This window comes from Tenrec ecaudatus, chromosome 14 (genome assembly GCF_050624435.1).
Source record: "Tenrec ecaudatus isolate mTenEca1 chromosome 14, mTenEca1.hap1, whole genome shotgun sequence".
Taxonomy (NCBI): Eukaryota; Metazoa; Chordata; class Mammalia; order Afrosoricida; family Tenrecidae; genus Tenrec; species Tenrec ecaudatus.
In genome coordinates this window covers 55,126,160-55,148,012 of record NC_134543.1, presented here as the reverse complement: position 1 = coordinate 55,148,012, position 21,853 = coordinate 55,126,160, and the positions used below count along the sequence as shown (strand labels likewise).

Below are 21,853 nucleotides of genomic sequence, written 5' to 3'. Positions count from 1 at the left end.
CCTTTTGTCTCAGTCTGTTTCAATCTCAAAATGCCACCGGAACCCTATCTACCCTGGGTGACCCGGATGGCCTTTGAAATACTGGTGGCAAGGCACCCCAAAAGCAACCTTAGGGGGTGAAACTGACAGGCAAATGGTGCAAGGAAAAACAGTATCCTAAAATAAGTCTACTAGGCTTCTGATGGCCTGAGTCATCCCAAATTTCTGACTGGCTCAGAAGCACTGAGAAGAGTAAATGATGGAGTGAGTTTGCTGGATTTAGCAAATAAAATACAGTGCACCCCGTTCCGTTTTCATTTCAGGTAAGCAACACATTTTTTAGTGTCTAAGTATGTCCCGTGTAGTATTTGGGACATACTTACACATGCGCACACACTCCCCCCAGAAATGATTGTTTACAGGCAACTCAGATGTTACTGCAAGGACTATATTTAAGCTGGAAGTCCTAGGCGACAGTGTCACAGTCTCGAGGGACGGGGACAGAGGAGCTGCAAGGTGGTGCCCAGGCCACTTGGTATTTAACGGAGCCGCGAACACAGTTCACTGGCAAACAGCCCTGCGCGGAACCGCCAGCTCGCCCACAGACCGCTCTTCCAGCCCTGCCGTTTGTCCTGACAAGATAAGCACGAGTCAGGCCGCCCTCACTCTGGAGAGAGTCCCTAGATGTCAGCTCTGTCCCACATGCAAGTGTCTCCTGCCCTGTAATCCAACCTGAAATCACCTGTGGTTTCCAAACCACAGGCAGCAAGCATTCCTTCCAGGGCCACGGGAGAGGGAAGAGCGGTTAAGAATCGCAGCTGCTGCGTGAGCATGATGGACTGGCTTTTTAAATGGCAGCGTCCCTGGCAAGGAACACATCAACAACCCAGATCACTTCTTTCACAACAAGGAACCCCCGCCGAGTGGCTCAACATCCTCCTGGGGGCTGGGGTGTGTGTGTGTGTGAATGCTCTTCCTCTCACCCACGGAATTTCCTCTCCGGATCCTTCTGCGGGGGAAGAAACAGCCTGTGGCCTTTGGCCTGAAGCCCTTGGGGGTCCTGCGGACTTTGGAAACGTGAGGGAGGGACGAGGTCCCCGTGCTGCTGGGGACCCGCCTAGTCCTCACTCCAAAGGGCCTTGGGGTCGAGAGATGAGGCAATGGACCCCTGGGTGGTGGTACAGTCCATGTTCCAATTATTAATGTACGCTTAGAATTCTTCCGGCCTGTCTCCGTGGAGGCACTTTTGGAATGATTTTATTACAATCTATGTGGTCCGCCAATGGCTCCGAGATTTCTGCTCCTTTACCAGTGGTTTCGCCTGGTGCTATAAACAAGCTGGTGTGTGACTATCATGAGAACATATCCTCAGAAGGGTTTGTAAGCAGGAATGTGCTCCCTGCTCCAATCTGGGAATTCTTGAGCAGTTTCTGCACCCTTCCCCCATCAGCATCCGGAGCCACACAGCTTGGGGACTCTTGGGGGAGCTGTGGTATGCATGCCGCTTGTCTCTGTGTCTCCCAGCCAGGCCTCATGGCCTCGCTCTCACTTGCTCCTCCTAAAGCCTAGTGTCAGGAAAGCAGCGATCGCCTCCCTCCCTCCCTCTCAAGGCATAGCAATATAAGGTGCCTTTTTACTGCATGGCAGCCTCCGGCTCAGCGGAGGCGGAGGCGCGGGTGGGGGTAATGCTGGCGATTCCCTTAGTTTCTCCTGGGAACGCAGCTTCTGGAGAAACTGGCTGCAGCCAGGGCAGGAAGGCAGCTCACCAGCTCAATGAGCCCCGACGGTTGATGGGCGCCACACTACAAAGGAAACTCTAACAGTGGGATCTGTCTCTGTTCAGGCCGTGGCTGTGCTGTCCTTTAGGAAATGGCAGGCAATCCACTGTGCCTCCGCCGGTCCCTTTGCGGCCCAGAAGGCTCCAGTTCCCCGGAGTTTCTTTGGTCCACACTTGGCATCCCCCGCTCACCAAAAGAGACACCAGCATGTGAGTGTCACACTGGGACTCTACCCGCTGCACAAATCAGAGCACCCTTGGACCACCTTCAGAGCCTTTTTGGGAGGATCAGGCTGATACAGACTAAACCAATGGAATGGGACCTTAAATCCAAGTAGCTCTATTTTGCCCTATGAGAGTTGCTATGAATCCGAGCGGACTTGATGGCAGTGAGGGAGCTATGTGGGGTTTTTGATTTTTTTTTTTGTTTGTTTCAGCAAGACAGAATCATACTAGGTTGGCACTTTCTGGCCCCCATCACCCCTTCTGGCTTACAATATTTGGGTAAAAATGATATCACAACAGAAAGTATGGAAGTAAGGCATATATTTAGATATTGATATAACTATGCAAATATAGAAAACTTTGGCATAGATATAAATTGTGCCTCAAGACCCCACCTCAGCTGAAGATCAGCCTCCTGATTTTTCAGGGGAAATCACAAGACTTACACTGTGTTTATGGCAAAAATTTACAGCTTGCAGTGTCTGCCAGGTGATGCTCTTCACAAGATGTTCCGGTACCCTATAAAAAGACAGAAACACAAACACCTTCTTCAGTGTGGCTCCGGGCTTCAGCTCAGAAAAGACAAGGAGGAACCGGGACCAGGCACAAGCAGTGAAAATTCCTAGCGGCCCCGTGGAGTCTTCCAACTCCGTGAGCAGTCCGTGCCTGCGTCCAGCGTGAACAGCACGCTGTTGAATTGCAAGGAGAGTAAGGTAACAAAGCTGGTATTTACGTCCCCAGGAGGGCCTGTGAAGATCCATCCACAGGTTCAAGTGTTAAGGACCACCTACCTCCAGCATCCATGAACCACTGGACGACTGACTGCCTGGCAGCCTGAGCCCCACTGCTAACCAGGGACTTCCTATTGAAGTAAAGTGAGTTACCATGCAGAATAAAAGATGCCAATTTATATGGACTCCACCACTGGGGTGGGAATGAACAACAGAACATGGGTGAAGGGAAACAGCAGACAGTGAAAGATATAAATAATAATAATAATTTATAATTTATCAGGCATCCATGGGGGACAGGGGGGAGCTGATACCAAGGGCTTAAGCAGAAAGAAAATGTTTTGAAAAACAATGATGGCAATATATGTACAAATTTGTTTGATACAATTGATATATGGATTGTTACAAGAATTGTAAGAACCCCCCAGTAAAATGATTTTTAATTATTATTATTTTAATCATTTTATTGGGGGCCCTTACAACTCTTGTTACAAATCATACATCAATTGTATCTGACATATTTGTACATATATTCCATCGTTCTTTTCTTTTAAAAATTTTTTCCCCCATCGTTCTTTTCTAGGGTTTTTAAAAATTATTTTTTATGCACACCTCTGTTTATTGCCATAATTTACATAATAACAAAAACGTGGGAAGAGCCCCAAGCCCCAGTTATAGAGGGATGGATAAACAAGCACTGGTACCTTCACGCAACGGAACTTTATGCATCAGCAAAAAAACAATGACAAGGCACGGGCAAAGCTAGAGAACATCATGCTTAGCATTCTCAGTCAATCTTACAAAGACAAATATTTAATAACATCATTGTTATAAGGAAAGAGAAAGAAACCTGGTTAATACGCCAATGGCCCAGACTTTGATGACTAAAAATGATGTATTAGTAAAAATTTTTTTAAGGATGTCTTGTCTTTCCAATGTACAGCTTCCTTGTGTGGACACAGAGCTCCACATGTTTTCATGTTTGTTGCTGCTGTTGTGGGTGAAGCAGGGAGCTGTGGGGGTTACTTTTATGTGTCAGTGTGGCTAGGTTATGTTTCCCAGGTTGTCATTTTTTTTTTTTGTCAGACACGAGCTAGTTGTTGTGTGATGTAATGTACGCACCAGTCACAACCAGTCACTTAAAGGAGTGTTTCCCAGGGTGTGGCCTTCCCCAGCTACAGACAGAGACCTTGCCGGGACTCTCTCCTCTCTCTGTGGACCCTGCGCTTTCCCTGTCACCTCACCTGTGGGTTTGGGGACACCGGCCTGCAGAAATCTCCAGCCTATAGCCTGACCTATGGATTTGGGTCTGACCATCCCTACAATTGTGTGATCCAATCCTTTAAAGTAAACCTTTCTCTCTCCCGCTATGTACTTATTCATGTATGTACGTGTGCGTGTGTGTGTGCACGCGCACGTCACTGGTTCTGTTCCTGTAGAGCAGCGGTTCTCAACCTGTGGGTCACGACCCCTTTGGGGGTTGAACGACCCTTTCACAGGGGTCGCCGGGTTCACAATAGCAAAATTACAGTTATAAAGTAGCAGCAATGAAAATAATGTTATGGTTGGGGGGTCACCACCACATGAGGTACGGTATGAAAGGGTGGGAACATGAGGAAGGTTGAGAAGCGCTGCTCTGGAGAGCCCTAGGACAACAACAAGGTCGAGGGTTATACTGCACACCAAGTAACAAAAGCTAACAAGACCTCACAGCCATGCTGGCTCTCTGCGCACAGTGCTTCCCTCGGCCTGGCGCTGCGTGGGCTCGCCTCTCCCCACCTGCCCAAGCTCCTGGCCATCCGTCCGTCCTTCTGTTGCTTCTCTGGCTCCAACCTTACATGAGATGGCCAGCCGTGGTCCCAGCAGGGCCTCGGTGTGAACGACAAAAACGCCCTTCTCTGGGACGTTCAGGTGACATTTTAAGACGATTAGTCAACGGGGAAAGTGAACTGCGGAGAGTGCTCTCTTTTCAGATCTCTCACACCAGCTGGACTGTTTTGTCGCCAATCTTGTGGTCCTGGGGAAACAGATGCCTTCAGCAGGAGGCGCTCCTTGAGTCATTGTGCTCAAGCGATCAAAAAAAGCCCCTGGGAGCAGCGACAAGGCCAGTGTGAGGAGCCGGACTTCCAGGAAATCCTTCCGCACAGACCAGAGGAAGCTTGAGCGCAGGTGCGACTGCGCGAGGCGCCTGCAGGAGCATCGGCTGGAACTGGCTTGGCCCCGGGCTCTGAGCCTGGGTTTGAAGTAGCTTCTTTCTGAAGCTTCTTCCTTGTTTAGGGATGCTCAGGCACAATGACTGAAGAAAAAACACCTACGTAGAAAAATACAGCTAACAGGGTGGCATTCCAGGAGGAAATTTTCTCATAAGCCTCCACTGTTTGCCCAGGAAGAAAAAAAAATATATGGAGGACATAGTTTGATTAGCCAAAGACTAAAACAAAATAAAACTCTAATGCCAGGTCTCCAAAAACATTTACTAAAAGAGTTTATGCAAAAACTCTTGTACTAACTTCCTAGTATCTTGGCCTGGCTGCTTACTTCATTTCTTATTGTTGTTATTGTTTGTTTTGTAATCTATGATGCAGAGGTCTCGGGGTCTCTAAGACAACTTTAGCAGCAACATTCAGGCCTGAGGCTAGGAGTCAGGGAAGGGAGTTACAAATATGGAAAAGGAGAAGCAGCTATACCCTGTGTGATTAGACTGGAGTTTGCTATATTCTCAAGTACTGTGCACAAGTGGGCCTCGGAGTAGGAACAGCCCCACAGTACTGAGTGCACCTAGAGCTGATAGTGTGGTTTCTACGTACCATTCTCCATTAAAAGGAAGAGGAACTTCTTAGAAAAGTGGACGACTCTAGTGTTGGGGTTGTGAAAAACAAGACGCGCCTGTAACACACTGTGCAGAAAATGAGGAAAGACACACACACAAAGGGAAGGGTTATAGCAGTGAGTATGAAAGGCCCCTACTAGTCAAATTGAAGATAGGACATGTGAGAATCAGAATTAATGATACATGCTAGTGCGTGGAGGGGTAATAGGGTACTGGTCGGTAATATACTTTCAAATAGGTCAGGGGGAAAGGTCTCTATATTGTACTTGTTGGTTTCCCAAAGTCAGAGAGTATCTTAAAAATAGAGGAAAAATCTGATATTCACATTATGAAATATATCTTTGCAATGCTAACCTAATTTTAAGACCCTTTGAATCATCAACTAAATTTTTAAAAATCATTTTATTGGGGGATCGTACAATTCTTATCACAATCCATCCATCCATCCATTGTGTCAAGCACATTTGTACATTTGTTGCCATCATCATTCTCAAAACATTTGCTTTCTACTTCAGCCCTTGGTATCAGCTCATTTTTCTCTCCCTCCCTGCCACCCCTTCCTCACAAACCCTTGATAATTTATAAATTATTATTATTTTGTCATGTCTTACACATGTCTCCCTTTACCCACTTTTCTGTTGTCTGTCCCCCAGGGAGAGGGTTATATGTAGATCCTTGTAATCGGTTCCCCCTTTCTCCCCCACCTTCTTCTTACCCTCCTGGTATTGCTACTCTCATAATTGGCCCTGAGGGGGTTATCTGTCCTAGATTCCCTGTGTTTCTAGTTCCTAACTGTACCAGTGTACATCTAGCTAAATTTGTAAGGTAGAATTTGGATCATGATAGTGGGGGTGGTGGTGGTGGAGCATTTAGGAACTAGAGGAAAGTTGTATGTTTCATTGTTGCTACCCTGCACCCTGACTGGCTCGTCTCCTCCCGGCAACCATTCTGTAAGGGGGTTGCCTACAGAAGGTCTCCACTCTGCCCTCACCCTCATCTACAAGGATAAAATTTTTTGTTCTGAGTCTTTGATGCCTGATACCTGATCCCATCAATTACTCGTGATCATACAGGCTGGTGTACTTCTTCCATGTGGGTTTTGTTGTTTTTCAGCTAGATGGCCGCTGTTTACCTTCAAGCCTTTAAGACCCCAGATGCTATCTCTTTTGATATTCTGTCACCATCAGCTTTCTTCACCACATTTGCTTATGCACCTGCTTTGTCTTCAGCGATGGTGTTGGGAAGGCGTGCATCCTGTAATTCCAGTTTAATAGAAAAAAGTGTTCTTACATTGAGGGAGTACTTGAGTGGAGGCCCAGTGTCCATCTGCTACCTTACTACTAAACCTATAAATATATGCACATAGATCTATTTCATCATCATCATATAAAAATATATTTACATATGTACATGCCTGTATTTAGACCACTATAAATGCCCTTTGCCTCCTACTTCTTTCCTCTATTTCCTTTAACTTCCCTCTTGTCCCACTATCATGCTCAGCCTTCATTTGTCTTTCAGTAATTCCTCCAGTTTACATTGCCCTTGATCAAGCCCTACCAGGCCTCCTACACGCCCCTCATCATAGATTTTGGGTAACTCGTTACTTTGTCCCTGGGCTTGTAAACACTCACTTCCTTTCCCCCCCGACTCACCCTCTCTCATGTCCCCCTCTCTTGGAACCATTGGTTCTGTTGTTTTCTCCTCAAGATTGTTTATTCTGCTTATTTTATCTAGATAGACTGGCAGAGACAACAATATGCACAAAAAATAAGACAGAGCAAAACAAAGCAACAAAAGAAAAGAAACCAAAACAATAATAAAAAACCAATGACAAAAAAAAGCCTGTAAATAGTTCAAGGTCTGTTTGTTGACCTTGAAGAATGTTTTCTGGTTGAGTCTGATGGGGTGCCACACCCTGGCCTGAAACTCTATTTTTGGTATTTCCTGGGGAATTTATTGCTCTGTTCCCCTTGCTCTTCTGTTGCATGCCCTTAGTGTTTTGCCTCGATGTGGTAGAGTCAGATTGGGCGTAATTCCCACACTGTGTCTCCCGTGTTGTCCCCTGTAGGGTTGTGGGTCAGTGAGGGACGTCGTGTCTCATAGTGGGCTCTGAGCAGGGATATCGTCCTTAAGGCTTGGTGGGCCAGGGTGTGTTCTGCTTTCTCTTCCTCCCCCTTCATTTGCTCCTGTGTGCTCTGATCAGACATGTCCCTCTCCCTGAGCTGTAGTTTCAGTGCTGTCCTCTGAAGTAAATTCTTCTGGGGGGAGGGAGGTCTGTTTTCTTTTCAGCTCGAGTTTTTCCCTATTTTATTCTGTAACTGTTGGTAGGTTTTTTGGTGCGTGTTTTTTGTTTTTGTATGGTTTTTGGTCCAAAAGGAGGGAATCTATGGAGACAGTAGTTGGATTAATGGTTCTTTGGGACTCTAGCAGAAGAGGTTTGGAGGAAATGGGGAGCTAATAACAAGGAGTACAAGAAGAAAATGTTCTTGATATGACTAAACTATTCAATCGTATATTTGGATTATGTCCTAATAAAACTGTTTATTAACCAACAACAAAACATAATGGAATAGTATTGAAAACAAAGTAAAAGCAACTAAATCTACATCTAAACAAATTATTAATCAAGTGTGAGGGTAGAAGAAATGCTTTTTAAACAAGCAAGGGCTCCACAGCGGCCGTCACGCAGCCTTTATCAGGAGTCCTGGAGAAAGCACATCATCCAAAAAGGAGCAGACAGAAGACTACAGCAGATAACTAGATCCCAGGCACAGAAAACAACCAGTCTAGATGAGAGCCAGATGACTCAAGAACCAGGAATGTTTAGAGCTGTCATCACCATGCCCTCTGCTTCATACCATCTAAAAAATATTAAAAATATTTACTAAACAAGCTCAACAGCTTTGGAAGAGTCTGGGTAAACGGCCAGCCTCCTCAGGCTAGGACAAACACTCAAGAGTTTGCTTAAAGCTGTAGCTCGCTGGCAGGAAGGCTCAATCCCTTGGAAGTGCTTGTTTGCATAATGGTGGGGGGCGGGGGAAGGAATGGGCCAGTTGGGTCTCAAGGTCCAAAGTTCGAAACCACTGGCTAATCAGAGGGAGAAAGACTAGGCTTTCTACTCCACTAAAGGTTAGTCTTGAAAACTCACAGTTCTACCACATGCTATAGGGTTGCTGTGAGTTGGCACCGACTCCAAGGCACTGAGTTTGTTTGGTTTTCTTGACTGCCTTGAAGACCCATGATGGGATTCTAGCTCCCAAGCCCCCTCTCCCTTCAGAGGAAACATACATAAGGTTCATTTTAACCTGTGGGGGGAGAGGGGCTTGAGCTTTCCTCCTGGGCCTGGGTCTTTCCCTCTCCCTGAGAGTCCCACTCCCGTGGGTTGGATTCTGACTCATAGCGACCCTACACGGCGCAGCAAACTGTTCCATAGGTTTTCCAAGGCGACAGGTCTTAACAGAAGCAGACAGCCGCCTCTTTCTCCCGTGGAACAACTGGTGGGTTTGAACCACTGACTTTTCTGTTAACAGCCCTGATGCTTAACCCACTGTGCCACTAGGACTCTTGCCCTGAAACTAGAAGATTGGATTTTAGACAAGCCACACATCCAGTTCCTCTTCCTACTAAATAGGGATGACAAGGAGCTGTACAAGGTCCAACCTGGGCCTCTGGGGCTCCCCGCCAGCTGGGTCAGGTCTGATGGGATCTGTATTCCCAAAGATAGTAAGTAGCTCCCCAGTTCCTAAAAACAGAGGTTGAGACAAGGCCTGAGAGCCTTGGGGGTGAACTAGGTTACATGTTGGGCAATACCCGCAAGGTCAGCAGTTTGAAACCACCAGCCGCTCCACTGGGGAAAGATGAGCCTTTCTGTGCCAGTAAAGATTGGCAGTCTCAGAAGTCTGTCCTGCCAGATAGGGTCACTGTGAGTTTTGAACAACTCTACGGCAGTGAGAGCCAAGGCCCGAGAAACTAGAGCAAAGAGACGCTTTATTTTTTACCCCAAGCCCTGGAGGACAGGGCTCAGGGAGGCAGGTGCTCATTCCACGGGGAGCCAGGTGGGCTTCGTTGGAGGTCACCTGGCTCACTGAGAGCGAGAGTTGTTTCTCTGCACGGCCCTCAGCTCGTCAGGGGCAGTGTCTCAAAGGGCGGTGACTTGTAATCTTCCTGAGCTAGTGAGAACTGAAGGGGGCAGGACACACGCCTGGGTCCTCCACCAGCATGACCTCACGGCATTCTTTCTGCCCATTTGGGGAATTTTGTTCCATCCTCAGGAACATAAAGAGCTCCCAACTGCTGGCCTGTGAGGGACAGGGAGGACGGGCGGTATCTTTACAGATGTCTGTGGCTCCCATTTACGTGGGATGATCCTGTCATTTTTACCAACTGGAAATGTGCTCCACCAAAGGAAGTAACTTAACCCAGAAAGCGGGAGACAGGGAATCTAGAAGCAACAACCCCAACCACAGAGAAATGGAGAGGGAATTCCAAGGGTGACAGCCAAGGAAGTTTCCGAATGACCGCCGGACAGCAGGGCCAGAGTCCAGTAAGCCAGGCAGGAGGAGGATAGGGCCTAAAGGCAGGACATCACTAAGAAGAAAGAATGGAACTGATGGATTGGCTGATATACTAATCCTTGTGGAAAAGAATGCTAAGCGACTATTACGAAGAGCTGGGGAAAGAGTAACATTAAGATCAGCAGCAAAAAACCAAAACCTCCCTGCCACGGATGGACGCCGTCTTCTACCAACCCCACAGGACATGGTAGAACGGCTCTGGGAGTTGCCGAGGCTGCACTCTCGACGGGAGTAGAAAGCCCATCGTTCTCTCGGAGCGACCGGTGGTTCTGAACTGATGACCTTACAGTGAGCAGCCCAACTCGCAACTCCTACACCACTGAAGCGCACAGAGCCCAGAAGGAGGTCATATTGTAGAGCGTCAGAGAGGAAGAGGGAGATCCTCAATGACATGGACTGACCCAGTGGCTGCTCCCGCGGTTCACACCTGCAACTGTGAGGATGGTGCAGGACCGGGCACACAGGGACACAAGCGAGTGGATGGCACCATTTTAGCATCAGCGGAAGAACAACTTGCCAGGCAGAGTAGAGACAGCATAGCGATGCAGGCCCAGTCGGCAGCAGGCACCCACGTCTAGAACTCAAACGATTCGGTGTAACTAGGTCATATTTTACATGCAAACCGGGGGGAAGAAATAGGCCACAAAGTGAGTGAGAGATTGTGTCTGGTGATGGGCATTCTCACGACACCTGTAAGCTTTGCGGAGCTACTAGAGAAGTTTCCTAAGGCAGAGCGGCGTGAATAGGTTTGTACTCTTGGCACGGGTGTTTGGAAACTCATAGCAGCCCAGCTGGCACACGGTTATGGACTAGGTTGCTAAACGAAAAGCTGGCTATTGGCACTCACCGGTCCCCAGCAAGGGGAAAGGCTTGGTGATCTGTTTCTGTAACAACTACAGCCTGGGAAACCCTATAGGGGTTCTTCGACCTTGCCCTTGAGGGTTGCTATGGGTCAGAATGGACTTGATTGCATGCAACAACTTAGAGCTGTGATCACACCCTTCCTGTGTACCAGTGTCCACCTGGCTCTCTGACGGTGCATATGAACATGACAATCTAGTGACAGGGCTAATCAAAAGCCACACGCGCCTAAGGAGGACCCAACCTGGCACCCGGCAGGGGAAACACTGACAGTAACACACTACGCTCAGGGACGTTATCTAACAGATCAAACAGGAACTAAAGGAGCATATACGGAAAGTCTTCCGAGTCCGCGGGTATCATATCAGCAACAACTGGCACTCTACAGCGAGGGGACAGCCTCCCTGCCCGGGTCCACTCCACCTCACAGCGACCCCACAGGACAACGTCGAAATGCCCGTGTGTCGTTGAGACTGCAATTCTTTATAGGAGTAGAAAGCCCCGTCTTTCTCCTAAGAAGTGGCTGGTGGTTTCGAGCTGCTGACCTTGTGGTTAGAAGCCCAAAATGTAACCACTATAACAGAAGGCTTCTTCCATCTTATCTAGTCCTACACTAGCACTTTCTTAGGTGAGAGGACACTGGAAGCAACGCACACAGGAACACCCAGATGGCGAGGCCCACGTTCACTGGGAACGTGAGGACAGAGTTATATTTTATAGTACAAGCCAGACCTCTGAATTGAAAAAAAAAAAGGTTCTTCCATTAATTTCAAAATCATTGGTTGACACAGTTTAAATGCATCTACTCTTTAGTGATGACAAACAAAAAATGAGATGACATTTAAAACAGACTGGAGAATCACCAAGTGTCGGGCGTAATGGAAAGAATAGACAGACAAATTGCTCATCTGCACTTTCAACAGATATAATCTGGCCAAGAACAACTCTCAGTTTTCAAACTCACTCAATCGTGCTCCTTAAGTAAATCTACTCGACAAACCCTGGCATTCTTCTGGGAAATGAGGTTGTTTGTAATGAACCACACACTGGCCTCTCCCTTCCCCACCCCACCCTATAGTCAAAAGCCTATTCGATTTCTTGGGATACATACAGCATATTTTAGCCAGTGGAAGGTTTAAAGATCCACTTTCAAAACCCTAATCACTCGTCGGCATGTCCTATTCGTCTGCCCCAAAGAGTATTGACGATTGATGGCTTCAGCCCTCACTGATCAAACTCCCTAGTCCATCTCCACAGCACCGTGTAGCCATGCGTACCTTGAACTAACGGATCTAACCCAAGTGTCCCTTGCAAGCTGTGGAAAGAGCAAACACCCACGTGCTAATGTCTCCTCCCTTGAACACACCAGTCTTGTGCATCAGTGACTTCTGAGGGAGGGTGTGCCCACCTGGATCTCCCAGAGTCTGTGAACACTCTGGAACGTGACAACCCAGCGGCATGATTAGGAACAGACCTCAAGCCTCTGGCGTGTGGAAGTGAGGCAGACAGGGGCTACTCTATGGCTGTCATGGAAAGCGCTCCCTCCCCAGTCAGAACTGTGATGCCAAAAGAAAGATAGGGAGGGCGACTGCGACGCCACCATTCTCCCTGGCTCGGCTGGCTTCTCCAAGTCCTGTCCATCTCCCAGCTCTCAAGGTGCACGGCCTCCGTGTCCTAGGCCTATACAAGAGAAAAATGGCTCCCTCCTTTGCGCGGCTCAGAAGTCTGTATTTTATGCAAAGTACCACCTCTGGCCTTGTTGTATCGATGCAGCTTGCTGAAAGCCCGTGAAGACCTCGACGTGTGTTTTGTTCGCCTCTGCATTACCTCACGGCGTTCTCTGCTCTTCCAGATGTGCCCCTTGGATTAACTCATGATGAAGTGTCAAATTATAAGTGAAAAATTAATGGGAAGGTTCGCTTGGACAGAGGAACCTTTGAAAGATGGAAACGTGACTGGAGAACTCGAAGTCAGGGAGACCGAAGAAGGAGACGCACAAGTGGGGGCCGCCGCTCCAGTGACTTTCTTTTTTTTTTTTTAGGGGAGAGCGCGAACGCAGTCCCCCACTACCACAAATTATGCAGTCGAGTTTCCCACATTTGGGGAAATCGCAGGGGTCAGCACATCCGGAGTGCAATGGATAAGCCTCGCCCTGGGAAAACCACCTTCGTGATCATGGTATCTCCCCTGCCAGGTAAGTATTCCAGTGACTTTCTGAGCACTGTGACCCCACGAGCACCTCTTCCTGCCAAGCCTTGTTAGCAGGCACCTTCTCCTACTTACACAGGTAACCAGACCCGGACAGTAGCTCTCTGGGTAGTTACAGTTGCCATTTGGGTAAGGCCGATACACCACAAAATTCTTCAAATAAGACAGGATATGGGAGACCTCAGACACCAAAGCGGTAGTCTGTGGTGGAGGCTTAGGGGTCCTGTGGAAGCGTATAAGGCACCAATTTGGAAAGTGTATTCTATGTTCCCTTGAGCTTCCCCGCCGAGAGATCCTATGAAATTATGTTCCCCAAGCCCCCTTTCCCATCCTTCTAGAGGGAGGCCCTAGCCAAAGATCTGGCTCAGAGCACCAGAAGGATGTCCCGTGATTCTTGGGGTACTGCTTTTCCTCCTCCTTCAAGCCCATCCCCAAGCGACTCCTCCTCCGCCTACCCCAGGAGGGTGTCTCCAGCTTCCTGAAGGCAGATGCCTCAGGGGACTCGGTGGCTACTGAGAAAGCACTTCAAAAACTCCATAAACATTGACTGATGACAAGATGAGTTATTCATGTCCCTGCCCTCATTTATAGCCTGCAGGGAAAGTGAGACTCTAAACAGAGAAAGTTCAACACAATTCGGTCAGTAATGGAGGTTGTACACACTGTACCATGCTGTTAAGATTAAAAGAAAAACAACGAAGCCTCACTGACATGGAGTCCATTCCGACGCATAGTGACCTTGTAGGACAAGGTATAACTGTCCCTGTGGGTGACTAATCATTTTGTATGGAAGCAGGAAGTCTCCTCCTTTTCCTGCAGTGCCGCTGCTAGTTTTGAACTGCTAGACCTTGGGTTAGTAATCCAACTCAGAACCCACTAAGCCACCAGTGCTCCTAAGACATAAAGCACAAATCTGAACAGAAGGGGACGCACTTGAGACAAGAGAAGCGGCCTTCCGTGAGTTATGAGAGCAGTTTATTCCGGTTACCCTCAGACAGGAGGGGTTTGGCGGACGCTCTCATGCCTTTCCTCTTGTAAGAGCACTTCCGTCCCTTCCCTTGAGGATTCTGTCACTCCCAGTCTCATGGTCTGCAAAGGCTGCCCACCATGGTTCTGCAGCACGACACAGGCCCTAACCCTAAAACCAAGCAGCAAAGCCCCCAGGGAAGAAGCACGCCAACCTGTGTGAGTACGCCACCAATCGTATGGCTGAGAATGAGGGGGTCGGAGCGGAGACCCAAAGCCTAGCAATAGGACATCCCCTCACAGAAGGGTCACCAGGAAGGAATGAGCCAGTCAGGGTGCAGCACGGTGCCGACGACGGGACACACAATATTCCTCTCGTTCCTTCGCGGTGTCCCCCCCCTGACCACTATCATGACCCCAGTTCTACCTTACACATCCAGCCAGACCAGAGCATGTACACTGGTACAGATAAGAGCTCTGGACGCACAGAATCCAGGACAGAAAAACCCCTCAGGACCAATATTGAGAGTAGCGATACCACGAGGGTAGGAGGAAGGTGGGAGAAGGGAAAGAAAGGGGCAAGGGATCGCAAGGATCCATGTACAGCCCCCTCCCTTCACCAGGAGGAAAGGAATGCAGGCTGGCTTTCAGCTCCACTCACTCCTCCGTTGGGCACCTTTGGGCAGAGCATCTTCAGAGGTGGTAGCTGTTTCCTCTCAATTCCCTTGAGTGGTGGGGGGTGGGGGGGGCAGAGGAGGGGAAATGCAAAGCAGAAAGCATGGCTGCAAACAAGTCTAGGCTTATGTCAGTCTGTACAGCCGCTTGAGGAGAAAGTAAGTTCTAGAACAGCGGTTCTCAACCTGTGGGGGTCCAACGACCCTTTCACAGAGGCCGCCCGATTCATAACCGTAGCAAAATGACAGTGATGAAGCAGCAACGAACATGCTATGGTTGGGGGTCCCCATCACCTGAGGAACTGTAGTAAAGGGTCATGGGATTAGGAAGGTGGAGAACCACTGCTCTGGAGGCATGCAGCCTCTGCATGTGAAGTCCATGGTGAAGGACAGCCCCAAACCAAAGGGGCACACCCCCTTTTTCTTTAGCTCTCGGCTGCTTGTTCACGCACAGGTGTTGCACACACTGAGGGGGGCACGGGGTAAGATCCAAGGGGCTCCCGGAGCCACTTTTCAGATATAGCCACCCAAAGAGTCTTCTGTCGCCTCCACTTGCTTCCCTTGGGTTTTTGTTGCCTGCGATCAAAGAAAAAAGCAAAGCAAACCCACTGCCACTTGCAACTAATTCACAGCGACCCTCGGGGCAGAATAGAGCTGCTCCTTAGGTTTCTGAGACTGTAAATCTTTATGGGAGCAGAGAGTCTCGCCTTTCTTTCAGAGAGCAGCTGATGGGTTTGAACTGATGACTCCAAGGCAAGCTGCAAAGTCCACTGCACCATCAAGGCACAGTCAAAGCAGTCTTGACTAACAGAGTAGACCGGGCATCTTCACTGGTAATATTACCTTTGCTCTGTGCTTACACTCCCTGGCAGTCTTTGCCTTTGGACTCTATCTTTCATTCCTTCTTTCAATTTGCAAGTCCCTGTGGTCCCTAAGAGTCACAATCCACTGGATGGCAGCGGGCTGGCCTGTGGTAGGGATGGTTTGGTGTTCCCTAGCCAGGCAAGGAGTGACTAACAGCCTGAGATGACGCCTATGCAGAGATCACGCACAAAGGAGACCCAGCCCAGCCGCGCATGGCTCTCTCACAAGTGTCCCCATGGAAACGATGACTCACCAACGTGGTGAGTCAACGGACCCCAGCAGCAGAGATGTGTAAAGATGCGCACGGACTGTTCTGATCTCAAACATGAAAAGAAATCACTGCTGATTGCTCCTCACAGACTTCTGGATGTGTGTTATTTGCTTGAAATCCCCCGCTGCAGCAAACTAAGGGGCCAGCATGTCTCATGCAGAGCCCCATCAGCTGGCTGTGTCAAGATTCGTTTTTTGGGACCTCTCTAAAGGAAGAAGGAGGCCAGGTACATGCCGTAGCCAAGTAGGAGTGGATGTGCTAAGAAGTGGTGTGTAGAAGGGAAGAGGCTTGGGGGTGGGGTGGAATAGTTTTGAGACACTGTATTTAGGGGCAGATGTGATATGCAAGCGTATCAAAGCGAAGTCAGCATTCTGTATGATTTGCAAAGCCAAATAAAATCCTTCGGGTTCAAAATGAAAAACACAGGCCAGGGGCTCATCACTCACCCCCTCTGGTATCTGTCCAACTCGTGCAGGACAGTGTGGTCACAATACTCAAACACCAAGTGCAGCTTCCGCTTCCTCCTGAAGACCTCCAGGAGGTTGACGAGGTTGGGGTGCTTGAGTTGCTGCAAACACACGAAAAAGCAAGGTGTCAAAGTGAGCTGTTGAGAACCACTTCCTCTAATCTGGGCCCCACAGACACAAAGCTGTTTGTCCTTCTATCGGTTAATCGCCTGTCAAGAGAAGTGCACTAACACATTACTTGCTGATGGCCTGTAGGTGAAAAACAATGACAGTCCAGGTGGTCGGCGAAGGTAAAGAGGACTCTGGGAAGCCTGGAAAAGAAAGAATGAAAAGGTGGATAGTTTTACCGACCACACACTCAAGCGTCAGGACTCACATCGTCAGGACTCACATCGGATGTCTTCTCCTAAGCAAATCCAAAGTCCCTGACATCCCCAGACTCGTTCTCTGGCCCCAGGGACTGCTCTCATGGCCTCTTCAGGGTACTTGTCACAATTCTTAGTGTCTGTCAATTATTCTGTTTAATCTCTCCAATAGACTGTGAGAACCACGACAGCAGGGTCTGTGCTCTTGCTGGCTCAAAATGACATAGCTGAAGCCTCCCCGCTGCAAGAGAAACAAGGCTTTCTGCTCCTGTAAAAGACTTCCAGTCTTGATTCCTGTTTCCTGAGCTGATTGTTGCCAGATCCAGGACCTGCACCTGGCGCGTCATCACCTGATCAACTTGTTCTATGGACTTGGGGCATAAGACAACCTGCCAGCCACACAGGACCCGTTTCCAGGGCACTGTTGGACTCGGCGCTGGAAACAAGGTGGGAGTAGGAGGACTTTGCTTACTTCTGGGTAGCCTAGACGCCCCTACCGCCCGTTCTCTTACGTGAAGTGAAGGGAGGCAGGAGCTGTCAGGGGATGGCTGTGCTGGAATTCCTGTATGCCAAATTGGATTGAGTTTAGTTTTTTTAAAAAATCATTTTACTGGGGGCTCTTACAGCTCTATCACAATGCATACATCCATCGTGTAAACTACTTTAAAAATCATTTTATTGGGGGTTCATAAACTTTTATAACAATCCATACATGCATCCATGTGTCAAGCATATTTGTACATTTGTTGCCATCATCATTTTCAAAACATTTTCTTTCTACTAGAGCCCTTGGTATCAGCTCATCCCCCCTTCAGGAACCCTTGATAATTTATAAATTACTATTTTTTTCATGTCTTACACTGAAAAAAAGGGGGGTTCTAGTTTCAGAAACCCACAGGAACAGTTTTATCCCATCTTACAGGGGGCTATGAGTCGGAATCGAATGTGTGGCATTGAACTTGGTTTTAGAGCATAGCCCCAGCACCAAGCCTTGCACATAATGGGTAGTCAAGAGTTGCTTGGGAACGAATGACCAAACCATGTCTCAGAGCTGGACAAACATTGTAAAATGGGAGAAGTGCTGCCTCTCCAATCTAATGCATGTGCCCAGACGGGCAGAGATGCTGTTGCACAGAGAACCCACAGGCCACTCCGATCCACTGAAGGCGCACACCACGACGGGAGTCACCTTGGCTTACTGTGACACCGTCTGCCCTAATTATCATTTGGTTGTTTTTCCTGAGCATATACACGGCAAAACATACACCAATAGAGCCGTCTCTACATGTACAAAGTAATATCCTTCAAAAGCAAGGGTATTACTCTGGGGACTACAGTGTGCCTGACCCAAGCCATGGTATTTTTAATGGCTTCATATGCATGTGAAAACTGGACATTAAATAAGGAAGACTGAAGACACATGCATTTGAACTCCGGTGCTGGAGAAGAATATTCAAACTATCGTGGACTGGTAAAGGACATACTGATCTGTCTTGGGGCAAAGTACTTCCAGAGTGCTCCCTGGAGGCAAGGATGATGAGACTCAGTCTTCCATGCTTTGGACGTGTTTCGGGAGAGAGCAGGTCCCGGAGAAGGTCATCATGGTTGGTAGAGCAGAGGGGGGCAGGGAAAGAGGCAGGCCCTCGTGCAGACCACTGACATGCCGGCTGCAACAATGGCCTCAAGTACAGGATCCAGTGGAGGGACGGCGCAGGGCTGGGCAGTGCTCTGTTCTGTTGCGCAGGGGTTGCTATGGGTCGGCACCTAACAACATCTTCACCCTCCTTTTCTGAATTGTTGCCCCTCATTCGCAGAAACACACTGTCTCCTAAAGTCCCTTTCAATCTTTCGAGCTGCTAAGGTCACGTTGATCCCATATACGTAGTTTTTAAAGACCATTCTGCTCAAGGAAGATTTTTTTTTTTTACTAGTTAAGCTAGACTACTCTTAGGTGTTTAGGAGCTGTGGTAGAGTTGTCATCTAAGTGTGGATCTGCTATCTGCAAGGTCAGTGGTTCAAACCCACCAGCTGCATCATGGGAGAAAGATGAGGCTTGTGGCTCTCGTAAAGGTTTACAGCCCCAGATGTTGGATAAAGGCACAGGGTCTGGGGTTTTCATAGGTGAGGCTATGGGCTCTAGGTCTGCACCCCCGTTATTGTTGTTGCTGTTGTGGTTGTGAGGTGCCGAGTCATTTCCGCCCCACGGTGACCCTACGTCCAACAAGCAGAACACTGCCTCATCATGCACCAGCCCTACAGCTTTCTTGCACTTGAGCCCACTGTTGCGGCCACTGTGTTAATCCATCCGGTCAAGGGTCCTCCTGGTTTTCGCTACCCTTCTGCTTTACCAAGCAGGATGCCCTTCTTCAGGGACTGGTTTCTCAAAAAAAATCACTAAAGAGTAGAAATCCTTTTTAATTAATGTGACTGTATGCCTAGCATTTGTGTGGAGCGAACTTCTTCAATAAGACAGTTTATCTCTTTGAAGAGCCCTGCCTGCGTCTACCTGGGAAGAGACAAAGAGCCAATACCAAACTCACACGCATACACAGCAGGCACACATGAATCTTTACGAATTGATGGAAGGTTAAAGAAGAACAAAACAGGTAAAGAACACCCTAGGATAAGCAGAGTTAGCTGAATTTGTTTACTACAGGAGGCAATGGGCCCACAATTACTGCCAAGGCTATGAGCACATATCACTTGAAGGACAATGGAATTGCTCACAGAAACGAGCAGTTTGAGTGAGGGGGTGGGGAAAGCCCCTTCCCTTCCCATGTTTCTCTCTGGGGTCGCAGGAGGATTGTGGTGGTTACATAATCTGGTTATAAACGTGAGGTAACTAAGAGTGGCAGGGTAGAGTTTAGCCTGTCAATCAGCTCACAGCTTGATGACCTCATTTGGAAGCTCTATGGAGCTAACTCGCTCATGGGAGGCTGAATACTCTCTCTCTGTGAGGCATTCCTGTTGACAAACCACATGGAGCTACTCTGATGCAGCCAGAGCCTTGGAGCTGGAGGAGCCACGTGGAGACCCACGCCAGCGCCGAGTTGCTTCCACTGCCACTGGATCCACAAGACTCTCCACCCTCCGGCCTGTGCTCTTCCTGCACTCGGCGTCATTGCATGTGCTGTGTGAGTCTGAAGAGGACTTTACAGACGGGCACTGGACATATGGGCTATACTGGACTTGAGCTGGACTGGGCTGGGGTGTTTCCTTAAAATACAATTACTCCTTTATAGAAAGCTCTCTCGTACACATGAGTGTCTGTGAGTTTCTCTAGTCCACCTAGACTAACACAAGGATATCATCTCTGGATGGTCTTGAGTGAGAATTGAAAGTCAGCTGGCCATACAGTGGTGGCAAATGCTTACAAAGGGGCTGTAACTCCTCCTCCCATATTTGTATAGACATTCCTGTACAATTTGACATTCCTATAAAAGGTGGAATCATTTCTCCCCTTCCTCAATCAGGCTGGCCTTGTGATTTGCTCTGACCAATGGAATGAAGCAGAGGCAAAGGCAAAGACAATGTTTCCTGACTTCTGTGATCGGGCCTTAAGAACTTCTGCCACTTCCTCTTTTGCTTTGCTACACCACTGCCTTAAGAGCCCGAAATGTCCAGAAGAAGGCCGGGATGGACATAGGCCCTCTGTTAAGCTGCGGCCAGCGCCAGCCCAGCCACCGGCCAACATGAAAATGCCCCGGCAAGATTAGTGGAAGAATCACTTAGTCGACTTGCAAAACTGTGAGACATAATACATATTTGTTGTTTTAAGAAACTGGTTGTTGGGAATGTTGTCATGCAGGATAGGTAACTCACAGAATTCTCAACCTGTATTAAAATTACTAGGGGAGCTTTCGGAAAATGGAGATAACCAGGTTCCATCCTCTTGAGATTAGTCTTAGGCAGGGGTCACGGCATCTGTGTTTATTATTATTATTATTTAAAACTCCTCCAAGAAATTTGAATATGTACCCAGAAGTGTAGTCACAGGGCAGTTCATGCTAAAAGATGGAAGGAGAAAGAATGAAATTCTGCTGGAGGTTTTGCAGCAAGCAGCAAGAAGAATGCTGAAGGAGACCAGTTGGGTTCTCGTCTTTGCAAAGTCTCCCTTTATCTCTGAGATAGTTGGGTTCTCGTCTTTGCAAAGTCTCCCTGTATCTGTGAGATAGTTGGGTTCTCGTCTTTGCAAAGTCTCCCTGTATCTCTGAGATAGCTGGGTTCTCGTCTTTGCAAAGTCGCCTTGTATCTCTGAGATGTGCAGCTCCTGCTCCAGACAGTCTACATGATGGGACAAGCAGAAAACGTTTCAGATCTTCTAACGCTTGTTAGTCACCATTGGGCCTCAGACCAGAGGACACCTCAGGCTCTAAAACCCCACATTTAGCTTAGTGTGCCGGGAAAGCTTTAGCCCGAGTTAACATTTTCCAGAACTGTCTTTAATTTTAATCTGTTCATTTTATTGTCGTAGAAATAGTCTTAGGCAGGGGTCAAGGCATCTGTGTTTATTGCCTGCTGTCTTAAACCAATGAACTGCACTGGCTCAAACTGAGAGCAAGTGACCGAGTTCAAAGAGGTGAAAGAGCAGCTTTCTGATGGAATTAGTGACAAGAGTGGAGGTTTGTTTCAGGCTCTGAGAGGTCACTGGCCTTAAGCTTTCCTGTTCATTCCCACGCCGTTGTCTCCTTTGACATGATGCACTACGGAGGCCAGACCTCAGGTCTTAAAACCTTTTTCATGTTCCGTATCTAGGGCTCATACCTTTTGGGGCCAAAACACAAATGTCCTAATTCTACCAAAATAAATCTCCTTGATGTTCTCTGGATGCCAAGACTCGCACCTGGATCTTGCCGTGCCCAGACCTGCAGTGAGCCCTCCAGGCACTGCTGTCCTTGTAACGCGCAATGATCCTCTCCATTTGGCCCCTCTACTGCTCCAGCCTCATCCTCTCGTCTCCTCCAATACACACTTCCTTAAAGGCCCACGCTTGCCTTCATTCCAGACTCCATCACTGCAGTCTCTGTCTGAAATACTCCCAGCCCCTTCTGATGTCAC

General features: G+C 48.3%; 1 protein-coding gene and 1 non-coding gene across 4 annotated transcripts in view; both read right to left on the bottom strand.

Moving 5' to 3' along the window:
* CDKL1 (cyclin dependent kinase like 1) overlaps window positions 1-21,853 on the bottom strand; it is a 63,559-nt gene that overhangs the window by 15,467 nt on the left and 26,239 nt on the right. For all 3 annotated transcript variants that reach the window (XM_075531205.1, XM_075531207.1, XM_075531204.1), the window contains exons 3-4: window positions 16,410-16,531; window positions 2,428-2,500 (exon numbers count right to left, since the gene is read on the bottom strand). In XM_075531205.1, coding sequence (XP_075387320.1) covers window positions 2,428-2,500; window positions 16,410-16,531 — 195 coding nt within the window. The remainder of the gene's footprint in view (window positions 1-2,427; window positions 2,501-16,409; window positions 16,532-21,853) is intronic.
* On the bottom strand, window positions 13,019-13,182 carry LOC142426918 (U1 spliceosomal RNA). The gene has a single exon (XR_012779790.1). It is a non-coding gene; the product is annotated as a U1 spliceosomal RNA (small nuclear RNA).